This window comes from Equus przewalskii, chromosome 16 (genome assembly GCF_037783145.1).
Source record: "Equus przewalskii isolate Varuska chromosome 16, EquPr2, whole genome shotgun sequence".
Taxonomy (NCBI): Eukaryota; Metazoa; Chordata; class Mammalia; order Perissodactyla; family Equidae; genus Equus; species Equus przewalskii.
The window spans coordinates 49,761,085-49,777,611 of record NC_091846.1 but is presented as its reverse complement, the minus strand read 5'-3'; the positions used below and the strand labels follow the sequence as shown (position 1 = coordinate 49,777,611).

The 16,527-nt window shown below is 43.3% G+C and overlaps 1 protein-coding gene and 2 long non-coding RNA genes across 3 annotated transcripts in view; 2 read left to right on the top strand and 1 right to left on the bottom strand.

Moving 5' to 3' along the window:
• LOC139076484 (uncharacterized) overlaps positions 1–16,527 on the top strand; it is a 312,829-nt gene that overhangs the window by 68,976 nt on the left and 227,326 nt on the right. The gene's annotated exons all lie outside the window — the stretch shown is intronic.
• On the bottom strand, positions 521–4,269 carry LOC139076483 (uncharacterized). The gene is made up of 2 exons (XR_011528137.1): positions 3,265–4,269; positions 521–3,061 (listed from the first exon to the last, which is right to left on the bottom strand). It is a non-coding gene; the product is annotated as an uncharacterized lncRNA (long non-coding RNA).
• KCTD12 (potassium channel tetramerization domain containing 12) lies at positions 4,318–10,612 on the top strand. Its single transcript, XM_008526028.2, has one exon. It carries the CDS (start codon positions 4,633–4,635, stop codon positions 5,611–5,613), a length of 981 nt encoding a protein of 326 aa, XP_008524250.2. The 5' UTR covers positions 4,318–4,632; the 3' UTR covers positions 5,614–10,612.

Genomic DNA, 16,527 nt, shown 5'->3' with positions numbered 1-16,527 from the left:
TTGGGTTCCCCATCTGTAAAGTGGGGGGAAAAAATAGAACCTATTTCTTAATACATGTAAAGCACTTAAAGAAGTGAGAGGCTGTAAATTACAGTGTTTAAAGGTACAGATTCTACAGTCAGACTGCCTGGGTTCCAGTCCCGGCTCCACCACTTATTTCCTCATAAGATCTTCTAAAAATTGGGTAATAATAGTACCAACCCCCTAGAGTTACTGTGGGGATTAAATGTGTTAATATGGGTAGAGTTCTAGTGACAGGGCTGGCACATGGTAAGTGCTATATAAATGCTTGCTATTATATTGCTACTTGTTTCCTGGAAAAGCTTAAAATACTGTTTATAAGGAAATGGAAATAAAAATTTAAAAATTTCCAACATTATTAACTTTTGTTTCTCCAGTTCTATTAAGTATAAAAATCATATAATAGCAATACTGGGACTTTATTTTCTAGACCTAATGTTTTGGCAATGTCCCTCATATAACATTCTCTCTCTCTTTTTTTTAAGACTAGATATTGGCATATCTTTTACCAAATCTTTATTAAGATAATTTTATCCCCTGATTTACTTAACTTTACTGTATCCAATTCTTTTCTTCCTCTGAATGCAAAAAGTCACTGATTTTTAAAGCCTGCATACAGCAACGATTCACACACACTGGGAGGATGAGAAATGAAATAAACATTTGTTTGGGATAATTCCTGATTCTATTTCTTCTCCCCTTTCCTTATAGCATTCATTTTAATGTTTCTGCCATTCATGTATTCATTCAGTATTCATTGAACAGACTCGTCAAGCACCACGATAGGCAGTGGGAAATCATGACTGTGACACTTGAATGGTGTTTTACAGCGTACAGATCGTTTTCACATATATTAAATTCATTCAATCCTCGCTTTATTTCCCCCCAGTTCTTTCTCTCCTTTTAACTTTACATTTCTCTTAATCTTCCTCATTCCTTCTCAAATCTTTCAAGGGCAGAATATTTACCAAGTGCATTGGGAGTTGGTGTGTGGGGGAGGGGGAGCTGACTGAAGAGAAGGTAGCAGGTGGGAGAAGATGCAAATCAGAGGAAAATGAGGTCCAGAGATATTTCCAATGCCCTACACTTTAGGATAAAAGGACAAAGCATTTCCAAGGGACACTGCCTCTTATCTAGGAAACAAACAGTCACTTGCAAAGGAACAATGATCATCCATGTATCCATCACTAGAAACTCGACTGAGACTAGACACAGGGCTAGTGGTTTCCCAAATCCTCCCGTACCCTCTGACAATTAAGCATATTTAACAGACTGAAGAAGCTAAGGGGCTACCATCCTCCCTTCCCCCACAAACACTAAGTCCCAGCACTGAAGTTCCCTAATTATATTTCCTCCTGAATTTCCTGACAACAACCAGTAAGGCAGGAAATAGAAGACACAAAATTTATCAGAAAATTATTCTTTCAGTCTCACATCACTTGTTTCACTCATTATTATGCTTCTCATGCACAACCTAGGCTTCTATAAGGAAATACCAATGGCTTCCTGCAGTCAATGAGTTTATGATGAACAAATACGTTATGTCAGCTGGTAGAGAACGAAACGAAGGTAGCACACTGCTTGGGTCTAGGCACGCCATCCCTCTCATATTTGATCTTGAATGGATCTCCTAGAGGGTACTTTGGAGAGTCACAGGATACAAGCAGATACCACAACAGACAAACTTCTACTGTGAGATGTGCCAAGCTCATTTCTGACCCAGCCACCTTTAACTTGCTATGCCTTCTGCCTGGAATGCTCTTCCTCCAGAACTTCCCATGGCTATCTCTTTCTTATTATCCAGCTTAAACATTACTTTCAGGGAGAGGCCTTCCCAGCCACTCTATATAAAGTAGTATCCCCTCTATCTCATTTCACAACTTTATTTCTTCGAGGTATTTATCTCTACCCGAAGTGGACTGACTTCTCTATATATTTATTATCTGTCTCCCTCATGAGACTGAAAGCTCCAAGAAGGCAGAGGGTATTTTTTCACATGCTGCCTGGAATACAGTAGTAGGCATGTAATACATATTGGTGGAATAAATGAATGGGCAACAGGTATTTATTGAACTCCTATTATACACCAGCTCTGTTCGAGGCACTGGGGATATAGTAATGAATCACGCTGACCAAAATCTCTGAGCTCTTGGAGTTTATATTCTAACCCAGGGAAACAGTAAACAAAGCGGGAAAGAGATGTTGCTGGAGTGGGTCCGGGATCTATTAAACAGGGTGACCAAGGGAAGGTCTTGCTGCCGAGACCTGGAGGAGATGAGAAGGGAGGCACCCGAACAAGCCAGAACAAGCCGAGAAAGCTATGAGGGAGACGGGGAAAGGAGTCTTAGCAAAGAAACAGGAAGTGCAAAGGCCCGAGGAAACAGCAGGGGGGCTCACGTAACTAAAGCCAGCAGCTTCTGGGAGAGTTCGTTGCTGACACAATGAACAAAGTAATGATACAAAACTATGTGCAGAATTGATACAAAGAAGGCTTTTCTTGGATTTATCGAAAATAGACTGGTTTTGTCCGGCCTGTGACACTGATACAACAAACGGAAGCACAACCAACTAGAAATTCAGCCTCCTGGGAATGTGGAAGTTTTGTGTCATCTATTACTTATTCCAAGAATAAACCCCCCCAAAAGTGGTCAAATATATTCAGTATCAAAATCTGTACTTGCAATTAAGCGAGCTGCTTCGGGCCTTGATCTTATTTCAGCACGCTGACATGAATGAGATAATTGTTCAGCAGACATAAACATTTCAAAGTAAAGATGACACTTATCTGTGAGGAGACTGCAAAGCTCATGGGGTAGTTCATAAAAGGGTAAACACTATCATCAAGAACAAAGATCTCGCCTGGTTTATCCTGACTGACGTCTGTCGACTGACGGTCCCAGAACCACTCAGACTTCTGACCCTCCGCCCACCGGGTTGCGCTCACAGCGCTTTGGCGCCAATTCGACCTCTCATTCTTCACCACCTGGCGCGGGCGAACAGCGGCTGCACAACAAATATTCATTGTCCCGGTGGTTGTTTTCTAAATCGAGATAAAATTGGTATATAATATTATACAAGTATCAAGTGTACAGCGTTATAATTCGACAAATACACTACACTACAATGTGATCATCCAAAGACCTCACGATTCTTAACGTCCATCGCTCCCTTCTCTTCTGTCCTCTTTCTGCAGGGCTCAGGAGCACCTTACTTATCAAAGTCAGAGATCAGATAATCACTCACAAATACGAAATTTCAGAATGCGCTGGGCGTTATGCAGGCAGGGCGGGTGGAGGGAGCATTCCGGAGGCCCCACCCGCCTACGAAGCCAGGCCGGGGTGGGGGAGGAGTCCCCTGGGCTGCAACGAGGAGACTGTGGAGGGAGCAGGAGGTGGAAGACCAGACGGAATCTGGAGAGTGGGTCAAACGTACAAAAGCCCCGAGGCTAGAGGGGACCTGGACGGGATGGAACAGAAGGACCGCGGCGCGCGGCAGAGCAGGGACGCCTGGACCTTGGGGAGGATAGACGCGCAGGCGCTGAAAGGTGGCTTTCTGTTACGCGAGGTCCACAAACCCTAGAGTTTTAAGGCGAGGGCTGAGAGGACCCTTCGGCCTCCCTGTACCGCTGCAGCCTGGCCTCGAAGGCGCCGCGGGAGGGGGCTGCGTCGGCCCTCGGGACCGCGCCTCCAAGTCACTCTTTCGCTCGCTCAAGTCCCCCCACTGCCATTTCAATTCATCTCTTCCAATTCTGAGGTCTCCCAACCAGCGAGTTTGTCTCTTTACCCAGAAAATAAACCATCGGAGAGAGTTCTACGGCAGGATACCACGGTTAACTTTTTGTTTCTAGGGCTTTTTCGAGGCTACCCATCCTGGCGGCCTCCGGGCTGGGGAGGCCCTATGGTCTCTCCAGATTTTTTTTCGTCTCTCTCGAGAACTTTCAGCAACACAACGACTGACTAGGACCGCGCCACAGCTCCAGTGCTTAAAGCGGCCGGTTCCAGAAGCGGCCAAGCACTTCCACTCCTGGGCGGGGGAAGCCGGAAAGTTTCGGTCCTCCTTCCAGAGTCGCCGGGCCAGGGTGGAGTTAGCAGGCGAGGGGGCGCAGTCTCTGCCCTGCCAAAGACAGCTTGTCTTCCGACGCTGCCCGTCCCGAGCTCGGCTCGCTGTGGCAGCGGAGGAAAGTTGGGCAGGAGCGGGAAGGGGCTGGAGCGCGTCGTCTGGTCGCCCCGGGCGCGCGCGAGCCGGGGTGGAGCCCGCGGCGGGCGCGGCTCAGATGCAAATCGCCTCCCCGCCCCCGCCCGCCCGCTCGCCGCGCGGGGAGCGCCGCCCGCAGCCGCCCACGCCTCCTGCGCGCCGCTGCGCCCGAGCGGGCGGCTCTACTTAAGCGGCGCGCCGGCCGCGACCCGGCACTCTCCTGGAGCGCGCGGCTGGGCGGGCGGAGCGCGGCGGGGCTCTCGGGGGCGCACAGCGGCGCGCTCGCACCGCGCGGCTCCGCGCGGCTCTCGGCGGCGGCCGGGGCGCAGGGCTGAGCGAGCGTCCGGAAGAGGCAGCGGCGGCTCCCGCGCGCGGTCCCGCTCCCTGCGACTACCCCAGCCCGGCCACCTCTCTGCCATGGCTCTGGCGGACAGCACACGTGGATTACCCAACGGGGGTGGCGGCGGGGGCGGCAGCGGCTCCTCGTCGTCCTCGGCAGAGCCGCCGCTCTTCCCCGATATCGTGGAGCTGAACGTGGGGGGCCAGGTGTATGTGACCCGACGCTGTACCGTGGTGTCGGTGCCCGACTCCCTGCTCTGGCGCATGTTCACGCAGCAGCAGCCGCAGGAGCTGGCCCGGGACAGCAAAGGCCGCTTCTTTCTGGACCGAGACGGCTTCCTCTTCCGCTACATCCTGGACTACCTACGGGACTTGCAGCTCGTGCTGCCCGACTACTTCCCCGAGCGCAGCCGGCTGCAGCGCGAGGCCGAGTACTTCGAGCTGCCCGAGCTCGTGCGCCGCCTCGGGGCGCCCCAGCAGCCCGGCCCCGGGCCGCCGCCGCCCTCGCGGCGCGGGGTGCAAAAGGAGGGCTCGCTGGGCGATGAGCTGCTGCCGCTCGGCTACGCGGAGCCCGAGCAGCAGGAGGGCGCCTCGGCCGGGGCCCCGTCGCCCACGCTGGAGCTGGCTAGCCGCAGCCCGTCCGGGGGCGCGGCGGGCCCGCTGCTCACGCCGTCCCAGTCGTTGGACGGCAGCCGGCGCTCGGGCTACATCACCATCGGCTACCGCGGCTCCTACACGATCGGGCGGGACGCGCAGGCGGACGCCAAGTTCCGGCGAGTGGCGCGCATCACCGTGTGCGGCAAGACGTCGCTGGCCAAGGAGGTGTTCGGGGACACCCTGAACGAGAGCCGGGACCCCGACCGGCCGCCGGAGCGCTACACCTCCCGCTATTACCTCAAGTTCAACTTCCTGGAGCAAGCCTTCGACAAGCTATCCGAGTCGGGCTTCCACATGGTGGCGTGCAGTTCCACGGGCACCTGCGCCTTCGCTGGCAGCACCGACCAGAGCGAGGACAAGATCTGGACCAGCTACACCGAGTACGTCTTCTGCAGGGAGTGAGCTCCCCAGACCCCCTCGCGACTCCAGCGCGCCCATTCCCCCTCCTTCTTGCCCGGGAGAGGATTATAGAGCTCCTCTCCCGCGCCACGGCCTCCCCTCCCCCTGTCCCCCAGCTCGAGTAGCTGGGCCGGACTCACTCGGCCCCCACTCCAGAAGCTGCAGCCGCGAATCCTCTCGGCTTCTTCGTCTTCTTTGGACCCCACTAACCGAGAGAGCTCAGACACACCCCCCTCCCCATTACCCCAGGCTTCCTCTTCCCCGTGCCTCAAACCTCCCCTTTCCCCGGATTGCCCTTCAGTCTGGATCTAGTGGGGCAGCGTGGCCACGGAGTCCCCGAGGACCTGCGAGTGACTGAATTGTTCAGAACCTGATTGGACCCTGTCCATTGTGGAAGATTCCTTGAAATCTTTTCAAGCCCTTGTGTCTCATTCGCGGTAGAAGAGTTCAGAATTGATAGCACTGTTTGGGAATAGTGTTTTAAAAGGTCGTTACCTAGTCTTTTTGACCGTCTTTCAAGGTAGAGCTTTAGAAGGCCGGATGGAAGACTGTGGACCTGGAGTTAGGATCCCAGTGACTATAAATGAATAAAGTTCTGAAAAGTTACAGGTAGAAGTGGAAGAATCTAGTGCAGGCACAATGAAGGATCGTAACTTTTCCATGCAGAATGAAGAGTCTCCGCCTGGGGCTTAAACTTGTAGAAAGTTACCCTCCTGCCTGGGGAGGCTCCCTTTCTCCTCGGCTCACCGCCAGCAGCCCTTGGTTCGACGGGTTGACACGGCAGCCATTATTGCAAGAGCGAGAAAGAGCACTGCCGCTGATAGGGGCAAGACAGCCCGGGTCACCAAACGCTGCGGGAAGTCAGCTGGCAGTGACTATGGTCGGAGCTGGGTAGTATTGCACGTCGTGGGTGTGTTAGCAAAGTCCGTCTTCTTGCAGAGAATGGGAGTAGGACTTCAGCTCTACAAACTTGAGGGGGGCGGGTGGGGAGGGAGGATGGAGGGTAGGAGGGGTGGGATGGGAGGAGCAGACATACTCATTTATTGTTTGAAAGTTGGTAGTTTGTACCATCCGTTTGAGTACATGCACGTTAAAAAAATAGTCCACAAAAACATGCAAAGCGTTTTGTAAAGATTAAGAGATCTACTCTTAACTGGCAGTTTGAACTAACTGTGTTGAGTCCTAAACTTAGAAGTTGCTGATACTTACATAACCTAACCAAAGAGCTATCCAGTAGGGTTTTAGTTTGTGAACTTTATTTTCCTGTTGATTATAAATCCTGATTTTTAAGATCTATTTACTTGAGCAAAATATGTTTGATTTCGGTTAGTTAGACTTAAGATCTCTTATTAAAAGTCCTTACTTTCTCCAAGCCCAGTCAGTGTTGACTTCTGGGCAAACCTGAAAATGCCACTTCTTTCATGCAGATTCTTTGAAGTTAAGATGGAATCTTTTCGAGTGATAGAGCTGCAGAGAAATAGAAGCTCCATGGGCTGCCCATCTGTAGATAGCTGTAAAATGGAATATTTTTAATTGAAGGCAAAAAAGTGCTTAAAAGTGAGCTGAGCAATAAAATAGTGTTTGAGGTAAATGCAACAGAAACAGAAGGAGACCTGGTTGCCTTATACCTTTACGCGAACACGGAATAAACTCCCACTGCACATCCTGTCTACACCATAAGTGGAGGGAAACGACTCCTTGTCTTTCATGCTGTGAGGCTCCTTTGGATATTCTGTGATGACCGAGAAGCCTTTCTTTTTTTATTTGTTTCAACATCTTTATCCGAAGTACGTTTTTAAAGATTTTGTAAGAGTCGTTTTCAGTGTTTAAATTAGCGCTATTTTTCCTTCTTTTTAAAAATGAATCTTGTACTGTATCTTACTATGTCTGTAACAGGTGTTAAGAATTGAAACAGTTTTATTCTTAGATTCATGCGATCCAGTCTGTATATACCATATATAAACATTTTACACGAATCATTTAGTTTTTTAATTCATTTACTAATGCTATAAAATTTCCTATATTTACCCCTAGTGACTTGCATCAGATGGTGTATATACTAAAGCAACATGTTTTGATGAGTTTCTTATATCCTTGTCTATGGGGAAGTTGAGTTAGAAAAAAATACGTAAAACTGAGTTTGCTCCATACTTTTTTGCTTAGATATTAGTTGTATACTAATAATATACGATTAACTGTCTCCTTAAATCAAGGTACCTGTATTTTTAATCCACTCCTTTTTTTTTTTTAACTTGGGAAAGAGAAAGATTTGAGGTCTTTATTGGAGTTACATTGTTAGAAAAGTAAAGTTAGCTTTATATGCAAAGACTGTAATTGTAAGAGAAATGGAAGCAGAGATCCAGAAGGTTGTGTTTGCTTATGTGTTGAGTGTGTTCTCAGACTCGGTAATAATACATCAGAACTTATCTCTGTTTCAAGCCTGAAGTGATTTAGGAATGTTGCTCAGTGGCCAAAAGTGAGTGTCACAGAGGTTTCTCCTCCATGAATGGTATTCTTTTAGATTGTTCAACAAAAAGCACAGAATTGAGAACATCTTGGGACAGATCAAAACCATTGACTTGGCAAGACTCCGAGATTCTGATTTTCCTTGTTAAATCTTCACAACTCCAGGAGTCATGGGAAACTACTAAGGTTTTGTCTCTGCCACTCAAGTCTTATAAATTTTATCCTGTAAAACTTTGAGGTGAACTATTCCACTGCTTTGGGCATGCACATCTTTCTCTCTCACATACCCTTGCTGCCCTGCAGTACTCCGCTTACCCCTTTCATGATCTGAAAGGCTGGGAATTAATGGTTAGAGACAGTAAACCCCCCTGTTTTTCTAGGGATGATGTCCTCTCTAAAGTTGGAAGTCAACTTGTGAAAACATTCTACTTTTAGCCCAAAGTAAAGGCTGGGGAGGAAACTCATTTTCCATTGGGTAGATGATTTAACTGAGGTAAGATGACTTGGCATGGGTACTTTTGGGACACTTCGCCTCCATGTGCTCTGGGCCGCAGAAGGACCCTTAACCATCTACAAAGTGGGCTGGAGTGTTGATTGTCAGCTATGAGCTTGGATGGGATATTGAGAGTCTGTTTGAGTAAGCTCTCCAAAGACACCATTCAAATCACCTGGGAGAATTCATAAATTATTCACATAATTATGACTGCATTAATCTGACTCAGTGTAGCATGCATTTTCATATGTAATGGCTCTAATTACCATTTGGTTCATAAGTACAACTGAATGACATTTGATTTTAATAAATTTAATTTTTAAAGAAGAAGAATTGTCGACAGTGTTGGTTAAAAAACAGGTACCATGTTCAATGCTTTTGCACCAAGTGTTTGACAAGTTGTCTGTTTTTTAGTACATGTAGACTATGAACCATATTCATTCTAATTTTTCAAATTATATGTTATGGAAAATATTCCTTGAAGGTGTGAAACAAAAATTCTTTTCCCTTTCAATACCATTTTTTATTCTTGTATTTCTTATTTGTTTTTTTGCATTGATAGCAAAGTGGTAATTTATAATACTAGCCAAAATTGTCTTCTCTTTCAAACCAGATCCATATGTATATGGGGCCTCTTACGTCTCTGAGGAAATGCATAATTTGTGGATTCTCAGACAAAATGGGCAACTGGCAATGCTCAATAACATATTTCAATTTTTATTGGAGTTTTCCATGGAATGTTATTATTACATTGAAGCCATTTAAGGTGAAGCTTTGATAACTTTTTACTTTTTAAATTATGGTAAATTCTAGTATTCAAAAGACTTTTGTACTCCACATGAAAAATGCTAAATTATAGTGCAGGCATAAGTATTGACTTGAGGGGTTGAATTCCTTAAGAATTTCTTTAATGGTCTACGTCATAAATACTTTACTCAATTGACTTAAATTTCTAAAATAGTAAACTGAATATTTTTATTATAAACCTACCAGAGTAAATCCTTTGACTTTTTTCCCCTTACTATAACTCATTTAAAAACTGAAATTAGTTTTCCTAGATGACCGAAGTCTGTCTCTCGAGAAATAAATACAATACTCTTGTGTTTCCAGTGGCTATAATACCTGAAATAAGTTTTCTTAGAAATAAGTTATATTGAAGTTAACTTTGCTTTGTCACAATTTTGGACAATTGAAATCTAAAAGTATTACTGTTTGAAGCTTTAGATTCTCTACTGGGGCCTTTGAAACTTAGATAAAAGAAATTCAACCACAATATGTAATTTAGAGTATAATCTTGTGTGGTAGGAAGATGGACTAGTTGACCAAGAATTCTTGTCACCTTATACATTTTGTGATTTTTTTTCCCCAAGTGAGGTTTTCTTTAATTTTAAGTGTTTTGAAGTATGTGAACATTAATTGTAGTGTAAGCTGTTATGCAACTGTCTTTGTGACTTTATAGGCAGGTGAGTTTTGCTATTACTATCAAATACGGATGATGACAATTCATTTGTGACAACTCAAACAGCATTAGTGACATTTAATGACAAAAAGTTAAAACATCCATCATGGATGTTAATTTTGAAGATGTAAATTATATGTTATTTAAATTTTTCTGGGCATCTGAAAAACTTACCTGCTGAACATTCTAAGATTCCCATAGAGCTATCTGGGATTATGAATTGTTGAAAGTGTTATATGCTGAGTGATACACATCACTGACCCATTTTCTCAAAATAGCAGAAAGAAGGAAAAAAATCATGATTATCAGACTTCTAATGAAACAGAAAGCCAAGAAAAAAAAAATCCCTCTCTATTTTAAAAAAGACACTGATGAAGTCTTTTCAGACATGCCCAAACTTTAAGTGAAAATTTCTTCAATCATCTAAATGCTCTAAAGATTTTTGTTCTCTCCGTTCACAACCAGTTGTATAACAGAAGTACTCGATACTGTTTTCCTCCCTGTGTGTGAACTAATGAATCATAGATTATGTGACTTGTTATGTATTCTATTAAACACTAAAGAATAAAACATTCACTCCTTTAGTTATTTCTCTTGGTTCCTGGGTATGGATTGGCTGGAACACTGGTCTGATTTCATTTTAGGGGTTCTCTAAATTCTGGGAATGCTTCCAAAGTTGTTGTGGGACTAATGGTGAGCATTATGCCATCAGAACTCCTCACTGTGTAATTGGCCAGCTGGGCCAGAAGCAAATAGGCTCTTTCCCCAGAGTTTATGGTCAAGAAGGCCTGTTGTCGAGGTGGTTTGGTACTCAGTGTGGAGGAAAGGTCCTTCACAAATGTTTCCTTTGACCTGTATTTGTACCCTATGTGGATTGTTTTGAACATGAGGAATGTAGGTAGAGATGACCTCTTAAAATTTGTAGGGGAAAGGAAATAGAAGCTGTGGACATGTCTTAATTAAAAGTACACTTCATGAAGATAAAATTCTAAAGAATGTTGGGAGAGGATCTGCATGTTTAATATGGGGGCTCCTTCCTGAATCATCTCCAGTCATTGATGTCCTTCCTCTTGAAAGAAAGCACAGTGCCTCCCAGATTGAGAAATCACAGAAGATGGAGCCAGGGACCCCAGCCCGGGTCTGCTGGATTGTGGCACAGGAAGCCAAGAGCCGGGTGGGGAGAGTGAGGCTGGCTTCGCCCTTCCTCTTTGCTTTTGCCGTACTTCCTCTAGATAGTGTTTGTTTTAAAAGTGTGTATAAATACACATACATATACAATCTTAGTTTTTAAAAGGTTTATCATGGAGAATGTAAGCAGTACAAGAGTGTAGATAATAAAAAGTAAATCTCACTCCTCCTATAACCTCTAATTTCTCACTGGGACAGCCGTTGGTGTCTCTTTACAGAGACATTCTATACATATATAAATATAGAGATATTCCTTCCTTTTTTTTATTCAATAGGAATTATACCTGTTCTGTGCCTTACTTTTTTCTTTAACCACATATCCTGGAGCTCTTGCGATGCATGCGTGAACGTGGAGCAGTGATCCACTTCATTTTATTTGAAAGCTACGCAATAGTCTGCATGACATGCTATTGTCTGGATGTGCTGCCATTTATGTTACCAGTCCTTTCTTGATGGGCATTTAAATTTCTAGATATTTTGTTTCTACTCCAAAGAATGCTATATTGAATATCTCTTTTCATATATGCAAATATATCTGAGTCTTTTTTTATGAAGTGATGCCAAGAGAGGAATGACCTCGAGGTACTTTTTCTTCTTCAGGGGCTATGGAAAGAATAGGATTCCTTGGAAGCTCTTGAGGGAATGGGGATGATGGTGGGATGAAATAACTCCAGAATCATTAAACATTACAAGTATGAAGTCTTATGTAGCTTTCATCTTGAGGACAAACCCCCCACATGCCTTTTTTTTCCTTTCTATTTCTGAAGTTCCTCCTCCTTCCATTTTTATTCTAGGTTTTTGGCTTTTTTTGTTTTTTTTTTTAATGAATCATGACTGACACTTAGTTTTAAGGGATATAGACTATGAAGAGAAGCCATAATGTGTCCCATACTTCTTAATGAGGCACCTCTCGGGGAGCTGGTAAAGGATGGAAGCTATAGAATAAATATGGAACACCTTCCTGGAATATTAGCTTGACCGATTGAGATGTGTATATAAGAGTTGGGGAATTAAACCATTTCACTGGTAAGTGATTTACAAAGATCTATTTCATTTTATAGAAAACATAAATATACATGAATTTAAACGACAAAATGCTAAACATTAAAGATATTCTGAATTTATAGGATCCGAGGGATGAGTTCACCCTCTTCTGCCATTAAGAACTTGGTGGTGGGGTGGTGGTGATGGGGTTGAGAACTTCTGCTGGTATATACTGGCCTTGCGTTTTGATGGATGGTTTAGGGGAAATGTTAGTCTCTTAAGTTCTCTGTTTTACTCTGCTCACATAAGAAATTTCAAGGTGAGTGTCCATTTGGGGCCAGAGTGCATCTCTCTTTCCACTCACAGATCTCCTAGGAGTGGCCTAAGGGGCTCAGCAGAAAGGAGGTGTTCAGGGCAACTTTAGGCCATCAACTATTAACTTGGCTGCTGCAGTTTTCCCCCATGTACAGCCATTCAGTATTTATTGTCGTTCAAATTCTCTTGAGTACCTACTATGTGCCAGATTTTGCCAATGTGATAGGGACACCGAAATGAGTAAATGCTGAGGATTAGTAAGGGAGCCGAATAACAATAAAATAACTTGGAAGTGCAGTGCTAAGTAGTAGGTATTTTATTGAGCACCTATTATAATACACCAAGAACTCTGACATACCAACTCCTCTTTTCAGATTCCAATTGTTAATTCAGCCCCTAGTATATATGAGACACAGCCCTCTCCATTCAGGTATGTTTTCTTTACCTTCAAAAACAGAAAGCAAAATGGTAAACTGGCCACTTAAAGGGCCTGTCCTTCTGGAACTACTGGACATCACAGGAAACTTAGCAGTGTTGGGCCTTATACACTTTGCATGTTTGGAGTTTTATGAACACTGTCTTTTCCCCCACAATTCTTTAAAATACATATAATAGCTACTAAAATGATTTTTTCTCCCTGTTTTTCAAAGTGGGAAAGATGGAGCACAGTAATGACAGATTCTAAAATTAGTTATTTGGACTTGTCTTTTCTCACAGTAACTGGGAACATTTCCTAAGTTGTTTACAAATTATTCCTATTCAATTCATTATCTCTCTCCATTCTGTTACTTTCTAGGTAGGCGAGGGGAAGAATCCAAGGTTAGAGCCAACCCTAATTTCTGCCTATAGAAAGAAAAGGGTAGAAGAAGTGTCTTCTCGTTCAGCCTTTATCTATCTTCTTTGAAAAGCATTGAATAAAAATCACACAGTTTAGAGTGAGAGGAATGGGAAGGAAATGACACCAGGATTTAGACTCCTTGGTGACTTGGATTGCTTGCTTCTCCTTTATGGTATAGTCTTAATCTTCACTCATCCTGACATCTATTTGGCCATTTATAGGAGGTGGAAAAAACCCATTTATTTCTTTATATTTGCCTCAGGGCTTAATGCAGTGCCTAGCATGTAATAGATCACCAATAAAAGTTTGTTGAATAAATGAATGAGTGCTTATGTTAATTCATTCTTTTTTGTATATTAGGGAGAAAAATTATAACTGTTGTTTATATACATAAAAATGTTTAAATGTAAAAAAAGTTTAAATACATAAAAATTACTATCTTTCTATCTGATTTGAAAGTCACAGAGATTACAAGAAAACCTAAACTGATTTGGGTATTATTTTCTGAATAGTAATTAGGTGGCAGCTGCTCTAGAAGTCAAAACTCTCAACAATGTTTCCATTTTATGATGGAAGTCAAGTTTACTGACAGCTATATTATAGACTTTCCCCTGGGGCTGTTATTTGTTACAAACTTTTGAAAATCTTAACTAGAAAGTTTCAAGAGGTGCCTCTGAAGAGTTGTAGGAAAGAAATTTGACCTCCTTGTAACGGTGGAGTTTACTGTTCCCAGTGTTCTGCTGGTGAGAGTTGTGGGGTTTTTTTGTTTTGTTTTTTTTTTTGAGGAAGATTAGCCCTGAACTAACATCTGCTGCCAAGCCTCCTCCTTTTGCTGAGCTAACATCCATGCCCATCTTCCTCTACTTTGTATGTGGGATGTCTTGCCATAGCATGGCTTGACAAATGGTGCATAAGTCCACACCCGGGATCCAAACCTGCGAACCCTGGGCCACTGAAGTGGAGCGTGCGAACTTAACTGCTGTGCCACCGGGCTGGCCTCAAGTGAGTTGTGGGTTTTAAAAATGACATTTGCGAAGACTTTTAAAAAATAAATGATCTGTGCAATGATGCCCTGACCTTACAATAGTGGAGGTGTTGTTTTTTTCTGTGCTCAGAGCCACGTGTGTTCAAAGTATAAGTTCTTTCCGTGAGCTAACATCAGAAACACAGCCGTTAGGTCAAAGTTTTGCCAGCTAGATCTGGCAATGTTACTTTTAAAATGTGAGTAAGGAACAACAACAATGCTATAGACTGAATGTTTCCCCCTCGAATTCACATGTTGAAATCCTAACCTCTAGTGTGATGGTATTTGGAAGCAGGGCCTTTGGGAGGTGATTAGGTCATGAGGGTGGAGCCCTCAAGAGCGGGATTAGTGCTGTTATAAAAGAGACCCCAGAGAGCAACTTTGTCCCTTCCACCATGTGAAGACACAATGAGAAGCTGGCCATCTATGGACCAAAAAAGTGGCCCCTCAGCAGACACCGAATCAGCCAGCTCCTTGATCTTGGACTTCCCAGCCTCCAGAACTGTGAGAAAGAAATGTTTGTTAAGCCCCTCAGTCTATGATATTTTTGTTATAGCAGCCCAGACTAACTCTGACAAACAACAGTGAAAGTTTATTATGTTGTTGTCGTGTTTCTCCTCTGTAGTCTATAGTCTCCTTCTCCCAGTGTCTTAGAAGAGTTCTTTAAAAAGTCTCATGTTATTATTATCCTATGGTTTAATTCCAGGTTTGAGTCAATTTGGGGATAAGTAAGGCAGGTCAATACTTTTTGTATCTGGATCTAACAGGTGAAGAGAATCCATGGGGCTTGAATCCTTTGCCATTTGTCTTTGATCCAGTTACTTTATGGACTTAGACATAATTGATAAATCTACCAGCAACTTCCCAGTTAAGAGGACCATATTAGCTCTTATTTATCTATAGGAAATAAACCAGAAATAATCATTAGCCAAGAAAGAGCAGAGAGAAGGGAGTCACCTTCTCTTAAAAAAGGTTGACCTTAACATTGTCACGCTCTGTACTCACTCCTTTAATTGTGGCATGACATTTCCTTATAGGGAACTTTTACACAAGGGCTGGAGTTCTGTGGCGATTCTTGTTAGCAGCTCTGTGAAGATCACCACTGCCATCCACTTCAGTCTTCAGACATGAAAGTCTTCTTCAGAAAATGAGAGTGTCTTCAGTTCTAGTACAAAAAACAATGTAGAAATGTTTTCCTCAATCCTCAAAAAATCCAAAAGTTTGGAGTTTTGTGATAGTTGGATAGTATTTTAAAGTTTCCATAGTCTTTATGAGAGATGTACAACTAAAATAAATTTTATTAATAAAGCTAGGGCTATGGGAAGCTGAAACAAACTTTATTAATAAAGCTTTATGGAGCTTCTGTCTTCCTTAATAGTTAATACTTTGCATCTGTTAAACCAAAAATGATGTAGTCTAAAAGCTAAAGGCTGAAAAAAAACAAAAACAGAACAAAACAGATGAGCATGTCTTTGTCTTGATATCCTTTAACCAATGTCCATGATATCTTTTTAAGCAAAATAGAGTACATTTGTTAAAAAAAGTTTCAATTTTGCAGATACAGAAACATACTTCTCTAGTCAACAATCCTGTGCTCTGTCTCTGTACTGTTTGAGGCAACCAAAAGCACTTTGCACATGTTAAGTTCCCTAGATTGTTGAAGGGGAAATGGTGGAAGGACAGGCTTAGTCAGGCATTGAATAGTGGGAATGTATGAAGCGTAGCTATAAAAAGATGAGCATTCCCTTTTTATATAAGAAAGGCTAATTAATAAACCTATATAAATGCTGTTCTTCAAAACAATCATTTTGGTAGACTTTACATTTATTTCAATAAGACCTACAGGAAATTAACTTAAAATGATATTAGCGGGGGCCAGCCCCGTGGCTGGGTGGTTAAGTTCGCGTACTCTGCTTTGGCGGCCCAGGGTTTCACCAGTTTGGATCCTGGGCACGGACATGGCACCACTTGTCAGACCATGCTGAGGTGGCATCCCACAAAGCACAACCAGAAGGATCTACAACTAGAATATACAACTATGTACTGGGGGGCTTTGGGGAGAAGAAGAAAAAAAGAAAGAAGTTTGGCAACATGTTAGCTCAGGTACCAAGCTTTAAAAAAAAAAAGATATTAGATTATTAGTAGACAAA